Source organism: Poecilia formosa, unplaced genomic scaffold, assembly GCF_000485575.1.
Source record: "Poecilia formosa unplaced genomic scaffold, Poecilia_formosa-5.1.2 Scaffold422, whole genome shotgun sequence".
Taxonomy (NCBI): Eukaryota; Metazoa; Chordata; class Actinopteri; order Cyprinodontiformes; family Poeciliidae; genus Poecilia; species Poecilia formosa.
Genome location: NW_006800361.1, coordinates 419952 through 426983, shown reverse-complemented (window position 1 = coordinate 426983; position 7032 = coordinate 419952). Strand labels below are relative to the sequence as shown.

General features: G+C 50.3%; 1 protein-coding gene across 4 annotated transcripts in view; it reads right to left on the bottom strand.

Moving 5' to 3' along the window:
• The window catches only part of LOC103155361 (spectrin beta chain, non-erythrocytic 1), a 71835-nt gene that overhangs the window by 8405 nt on the left and 56398 nt on the right, over positions 1-7032 (bottom strand). For all 4 annotated transcript variants that reach the window (XM_016663488.1, XM_016663489.1, XM_016663487.1 and 1 more), the window contains 12 exons: positions 6559-6765; positions 6273-6484; positions 6047-6184; positions 5850-5970; positions 5564-5779; positions 4194-4613; positions 2983-3185; positions 2799-2889; positions 2567-2713; positions 1746-2009; positions 1103-1327; positions 135-224 (listed from right to left, as the gene is read on the bottom strand). In XM_016663488.1, the coding sequence (XP_016518974.1) occupies positions 135-224; positions 1103-1327; positions 1746-2009; positions 2567-2713; positions 2799-2889; positions 2983-3185; positions 4194-4613; positions 5564-5779; positions 5850-5970; positions 6047-6184; positions 6273-6484; positions 6559-6765 (2334 nt within the window). The remainder of the gene's footprint in view (positions 1-134; positions 225-1102; positions 1328-1745; positions 2010-2566; positions 2714-2798; positions 2890-2982; positions 3186-4193; positions 4614-5563; positions 5780-5849; positions 5971-6046; positions 6185-6272; positions 6485-6558; positions 6766-7032) is intronic.

Below are 7032 nucleotides of genomic sequence, written 5' to 3'. Positions count from 1 at the left end.
CACACACACACACACTCTGGGTCAACATGGTATCGGCTCGCTGCATGGTGTTTCCTGTAGTTTCCTGTTAAACTGTGTAGATGTGCGACAGCAGTCGGGTTTCAGCCGTTTCCAGGTGATAGGTCAAAGGTTACCTGGTTCTTCTTGATGAGCAGCTGCACCGTCTGCAGGTTGTGTCCGTGGTCAGTGGACGTGGCCAGAGGCAGCCGCTCCTCCACCCACAGCTGCACACAGAGCAGGAGGTCAGACACACCAAGAGGAGTCAATCTGGTTTCCATAGAAACCAAGAACCAATCAGCCGTCAATAAACACCAAACAACCAGCATTTACAGAGAATTAAATAAAAACAGATGGTTTCTTTAGACACATTTGATCCACGAGCAGAAATAAAACTTCTTAAAAGTTCTGACTTTTTTTTATTTAAAAAAAGATTTTCTCAAATGATAAATGTCTCTGTTTGGAAATGTGCTGGAATCAGTATATTATCTGGGGATAATATACTGTTGTGTATTTTAAACATAACTTACAGAATAAACTGCTTCACCTCATTTAATACCAGAGCTGATTATTATTTACAGATTGAACAGATTAATAACACGAAGAGCTGACAGCTGGAAATAATCTGGAGAAGAAGAAACCATGATTGTCCTCCAGCCGGCCCGACTGATGTTAATACAAATATTTAATAACTTTATTTAAGTTGTTTTTTTGTTACTGTTCGATGTTGCAGCAGATGCAGAAACTTTATGTAACCTGCTTTAGACGCAGACAAAACAAATATGTTCAAATAACTGGAAACGGTTCTGCTGCGTTTACTACGGTTTTATTGAAACCAGAACCATCAGAACCACCAGAACCACCAGAACCATCAGAACCATCAGAACCATCAGAACCACCAGAACCATCAGAACCATCAGAACCGTGGGGTCCAGACTGACAGTCCTCTATAAAGTGAAAGTCTGATATCAAACTTTACTGTAAACTCGGTTCTTCTATGAAAACAGAAGTAGTTGCAGCTTTAACGTTTGTTCCTGGTTTCATGTTGATAAAGTGAACCTGGAAATGAACAGAACCAGAACCAGAACAGGAACTGCGGACTCACGATCTCGTCCTCCACGTCTCTGTTGAACTGGTGGATCTCACGGGACGCCATCAGGTTGTCGCGCCTCATCTTGAGCGGCGCCAGCAGCGCCTGGAACTTGTTCTCCACGCTGATGCGCTTCCCGTCCGCCTCGTCAGAACCTTTCCCCTCCTGGCTCAGCGCCTGCGACTGCTTCTGCAGCTCCTCCACCTCCTTCTGACGCACCTCCACCTGGCTCTCCAGCATCTGCAGGAGCAGCAGCACAGGGAGCTGCCATCAGTGACCGTGTGCTTTCTGAGCGACATCATGGTTTATTACAGGGTCCAAACTTTCTGCCATGAGAGCCACAGGCCAACCTGTTATTAATCTAAATCACTTAAAGATAAATTAACTTTTCAGTAATATTATAATTTACTGAATGTGTGTAGGGTTAAAAGCTCCTCTCATCACATTTCCATTGATCCATCATCGGGTCCTCTGGGTTCGGTATAAATCAAAATGGCTGAAGCCAACCTCCCAATCACATCAGAGTCAGTTTATTGATGATAACTGGTCAGATATCTGATCAAAGAACAGATGATGGAGGTCTGAAGAGTCTATCATCAACATCAAAGAAACCCCTATAATCTCTGCTGTACTGGTTTAACTGGTCTGACTGGTCTACCTGCTGCTTCTTCAGCATGATGTTGACGGAGGTCAGGTCTTTGCCGAAGTCGTCAGACTGCAGCTGGCTGTCCATGCCGGTCAGCCACTTGTCCAGGTCGGCGCAGCTCTGGGTGAAAAGCTCGGCCTTGTTGGCGTCAAACAGACACTTGGCCTTGGTCTGGGTGGTCGACTCAAGGTCGTCCCACATGACCTTCAGGGACGCCAGCTTCTCCTTCACCATGGCCTCCGTCTCTGGCTTCTCTGCCGTCAGCGCCTGGCCGTCCTGCAGCACAACCACAGAGCTCAGCCCAGGGAGCAAGACACGCTAGCCTGAAGATAGCATTCACTTAGCTTTGAGATAAGCTAGCCTGAAGATAGCATTAGCTTAGCTTTAAGATGAGTTAGCATAAAGTTAGCATTCGCTTAGCTTTGAGATAAGCTAGCCTGAAGTTAGCATTAGCTTAGCTTTAAGGTAAGCTAGCATAAAGTTAGCATTAGCTTAGGTTAGACAAGATAAGCTAGCTAGAGAATCAGTTAGGGTTAGCTTAGGTAAGGATAGAAAATAATAAGCTAATTGAAATCAAGCTAAGCTAAGCCAGAAGCAGCTCTTTGCAGTGTAGCTTATAAAAATGCTATCTTTGTATGTGAAGAACTTTAAGGATTCATGTTTATACTAGATTTTTTATCAAACATGTTTTCTCACTGGAACAAAGGAAGCTCTAAAGGCTTTATTTCCGTCAGAGCCGTTTCCTAAAGCCAGCTGAGCGTGATTTCAACAAAGTTCTGTGTTTTTCTTGCTGAAAGCTTGATTTACGCCATGTTGAGTGTTTCCCTCCTGACCTTTTCGATCTTGTCCAGCCACTCCTTGTTGGACTGCAGCTCGGCCATGAAGGCCTGGTGCTTCAGCCACTTGCTGTGCAGGTTCCTGGCCTCGTCGTACGTCATGTCCTGAGCCGTCAGCATCTTCTCGTTGATCCACAGGGACAGCTGGGGACAGAGACACGCTGAGCGTCCAAACCAGACAACCTGACCGTCTGCAAACCGTCTGTGACCTTTCACCGCCGGGCCTGACCTCTTGGCAGTCCTGCAGGAACTTCTGCAGGTCCCGGTTGTCCTTCAGCTTGCTCAGCAGATCTTTGGCCGCCTGCCGGTTCTTCTTGTGTCTGAAACAAACATCAGAAGTGAGTCCAGGTCCCAACCGGCCCACAGATTAATGAACTCGTTTCATCTGGAGGAGCAGACAGGATCTGGGCTACCTCTGGTCGATGGAGTCCACCTTCTCCTGGATGCGCTCGCCGTTGATGTTGCCATCGGCGACCAGGCGGCGCCCGGTGTCAACCACGCCGCTGATCTTTTCCTCGTTGGCGTCCATGGTGGTCATGAAGTCCTCCTGCTTCTTGATGGCGGCCTCGGCGCCCTCCAGGGTGGTGGGCATCTCAGTGTGGGCCAGGACGTACTCCTGAACCGAACACACACCAGAACTCAGACCAGTTAATATCATCATCATCATCACCAGACAACTCTGCTGCTTCTTCTCTTGTATTTCGGTTCACCAACAACTTACGGCTCAGATGTTCTAGTGCTGCTTTAATGATTCTAAAATGCTATTTCTTTTTAAAAAACTAGATAGTTTTTATAATTTTTATCCATTCCTGACTGTGACAGGCTAACCTCTGAGCCATATTTTTTAATCCTGAACATTGAGTGTAATTTTCTCTGTTTTTCCTTGAATGAACATGTCACTGAGCCAGAGGTCCTCCACCAGCAGGGGGCAGCACCACACCTTCCTGTTAATGAATCTGAACTCGTTTCATCAAAGTGACTGAAAGCAGAGGAACGGTTGAATGGACAGGTGTTTTTTTACCAGGTAAGGGTTGGGTATTGTGTGACTGTTAGGTAAATTGTATTATTATCAACTATTTGTTATACTGTTTTATATGTTCTTAGTTTATGTACTCTTATTTGTTTTAGTCATACCTTTTAAGAAATGTTTCTGTGTTGTTAATCACTCTGATTTCCTTTCTCAGAGGGCCTCTCTGAAGAAGAGCAGAGACAGCAGCTCTTCACAGAACGCCCTGCTTTGACCTCTTAGATAGCTGTAAAACCATCGCCGTGAAGATTCACAACTTGTCCTGCTTGATCCTGGGTCAGGAACTAGTTAAGCTAGTGTGAGATAGATTGTGTTGTTAGTTAGTGATAATCTTGGCGCTGTGACTGTGTGATGAAGTGTTTTCCCCCTCCCTTTAGAGTTACAGCGCTCTCTGTGATTAGGGATCCTAAACACAATAAAAAGAGGGGGGCAGGTAAATGTGCTTCAGAGCAGCAGGAGATTTGTAACTGAAAGCACATCTCTGTCTGTTCTCCTCGCGAGTATTCAGAATCTAACTCTCTCTTGTCTTTCCTGTGTTATTTGCTGTGTTTAATAGGTGACAACTCTGACAGTGACATCATCATCATCGGTGGTTACCTGGTTGTTGAGGAAGGCCTCGGCCTGCTTGGTGTCCCTCAGGAACAGCTGGTAGGCGTGGGACTGGGCCAGCAGGTTCTGCCGGTTCTCCCACATCTTGTGCAGCTCGTTCCAGCCGGTGTCCAGCGCCTGCAGCCGCTGCCGCAGGAACATGTACTGGGCGTCCGTCTGGCCCTGCGTCACCATGTCCCCCATGTCCCTCATCTTCTGGTAGTCCTCCTCGTAGTTGCGGATCTCGTTCTTGATGTTCTCGTGCTGGGCCAGCAGCTTCTCGGCCTCGGCCAGCGTGTTGGGCATGTCCTCCGAGGCGATGGCCGTCTGCGTGCGGGACAGCCACGACTGGAAGTCGTCCAGCTCCCGCAGGAACTGCTGCAGCTTGCTGGCCTCGCCCAGGGACTCCTCGCGGTTCTTCAGCGTCCCCTAGAGGCGGACCGGGGCAGACGGGTCGACGTTAAACACACAGATTCATCTACAGCATTTAACACGCTAATATCACAGAACGCTGATTAATGGCATCACATATTTTGACCTGAAAACTTCTCTATCACAGAGGGTTAGTTGGCTCAAAGAATCCCTCTGCAGTGCGCGGCTTGTACTGCGGTCAACAGGGCAGAGTCACAAACCAGAGAGGAACGAGGAGACGACAGTCAGACCAGGACACATCAGAGCCACGTTAGGAGACAAAACGGAGTAAATATCCACCAAAAACTTCGTCTGACTTTCAAAAGTCAAACATTTTGGTCTAATGAACTGAGATTAATCAACATTTCTGTTTTTTTCTGTCAAATTTTCAAATATACAAGCTCAGAAAAGTTCAGGTTTTTTCTTGAAAATTCCTGAAATTAATCTAAAAACTGTAATAGATTTTTAGTGCAAATTTGCTCCTTTTCTTCCCAATGAGCCTACATGACCCTGAACAGTCAGTCTGGGAGCTCAGCTGTCAGCGCGGCGCTGCGTTCAGGGGCTGCAGGCCGTCCTGGGTTTGGATCCTCGGTTCCTTTGCCTCATTTCTGACATCCTGTCAGATTACTGTCAAATACAATCCACTGGTACAGAAAAGAGTGACGAACGTTTGGATAAAACCACGGCGATGTGCATTTCCTGTAGCCGTGAATCATCCAGCTTATGGAAACATTTCATTACATCTGAAACAAAATCACTTCTTTTCCTGAAAATGAAAACCTAGAAAACTGACAGGTTTGGTTTGAGACAGTGAAACATGAAGCTTTCAAAGCTAAGCACAGTGATTATTGGTGATTATTGGTGATTATTGGTGATTGGTCGTATCGTATTTTGAATGGATTGCCAGCACTAGTTTAACTCTCTGAGTGTCCAGCAGCAGCAGAGTGTTTGCAGAGACGACCTCTGACCTTCATGTCGTCCCAGACGGCGGTGATCTCGGCCAGCCGGCCCCTGATGGCGCCGGCCTGCTCCGGGTGTTCGCTCGCCAGGCGCTCCGCCTCCTTGTCCAGGTCGGCCAGCTTGTCCTCGATGGCCGCCAGGTCGCGCTCCATGCCGGTCAGCTTCCTCTGCAGCGCCATGACCCCGGCCAGGTCGTTGCCCAGCTCCTGGGTCGACTCGATCACCTGCAACACAAAGTGGCCTGCTGAGGTTCTGCTGGAGGCCCGGTTGGTCCGGGCTGGGCCGGGTCGGTACCTTGGTCTTCTCCTTGATCCAGGACTTGGTCTCGTTGCACTCCAGGTGGTAGTTCTGGACGCCCAGCGCCGAGTTCAGGTTCTCCTTCTTCTGGTCCACCAGGTCTCTGAACTGGCTCCACCTGGACACGGACAGAACCGCCATCAGAACCAGGGCGTTCCACCTGGACCCGGCCCGGCCTGACCCGGCCCACTCGCCTGGTGTTGAGCTTGTCCTGCTGGGCCCGGATCTCGGTCTCCCCGGGGTGCCCGCTGTGGACCAGCTGCCGGGCCACCTGGTTCACCACGGCGACGCGGGACGCCTGGCTGTTCATCTCCGGCTCCAGACTCTCGAACCTGCAGGCAGACGGACAGCGAGCCGTGAGCATCGCCGGCGGTTCTGCTCCCGGCCCGTGGTTCCGGTCCGGCCGGGTCCGGGTCTCACCGGTGCTGGACCACCTCCAGGTCCTCCAGCTTCTCCGGGATGTCCATGCCGTTGAGCCACTGCTCCTTCTCGTCGACCCACAGCTCGCAGGCGCTGGCCTCGCTCAGCATCTTGTAGAGCGCCAGCGCGTCCTGCAGCGCCTGCTTCCTGAGCCGGGTCAGCTCCGCCACCTCCGCGTACCGCTCCTCGATGCCGGCCAGCCGGGCCTGGACCTGCGGGGTGAAGGCGGCGGTGAGGAGGGGCGTGCCGGCCCGTGTGGGCGGGGCCCCAGTGGCGGCGGCGTTACCTCCTGGGAGCCGGCCTTCTGCGGCGGCAGCGTCTGCGCCTGCTCGTGCAGCGCCTCGATGACGGGCCGGTAGCTGCTGATCTCCTCCGCCACGTCTTTGTGCTTCTTCACCAGAGCCTGCGCCGAGAACTCATCATGGCCGACGTCCTCGCTGGAGACGATGCGCAGGACATCCAGCATCCAGGTGTCGATGTCGTCAGCATCAGCCTGAGGGTCAAAGGTCGGGTCAGAGCAATAATTCATCTATAGACACTGGATCAACCTAACACACCTGATTCCACCATTTCACTGAACTCTGACCCAGAACAGCAAAGCATTCTGGGAAAAATTTTAGCTGCTCGGCTTCTCACAGTGAGCGGAGTCAGATGGGTGGCATCAACGCACTCTTTGGTTACCTAGCAACACCCTGCAGAGTATTTTATGGTTACCTAGCAACACCCTGCAGAGTATTTTATGGTTACCTAGCAACACCCT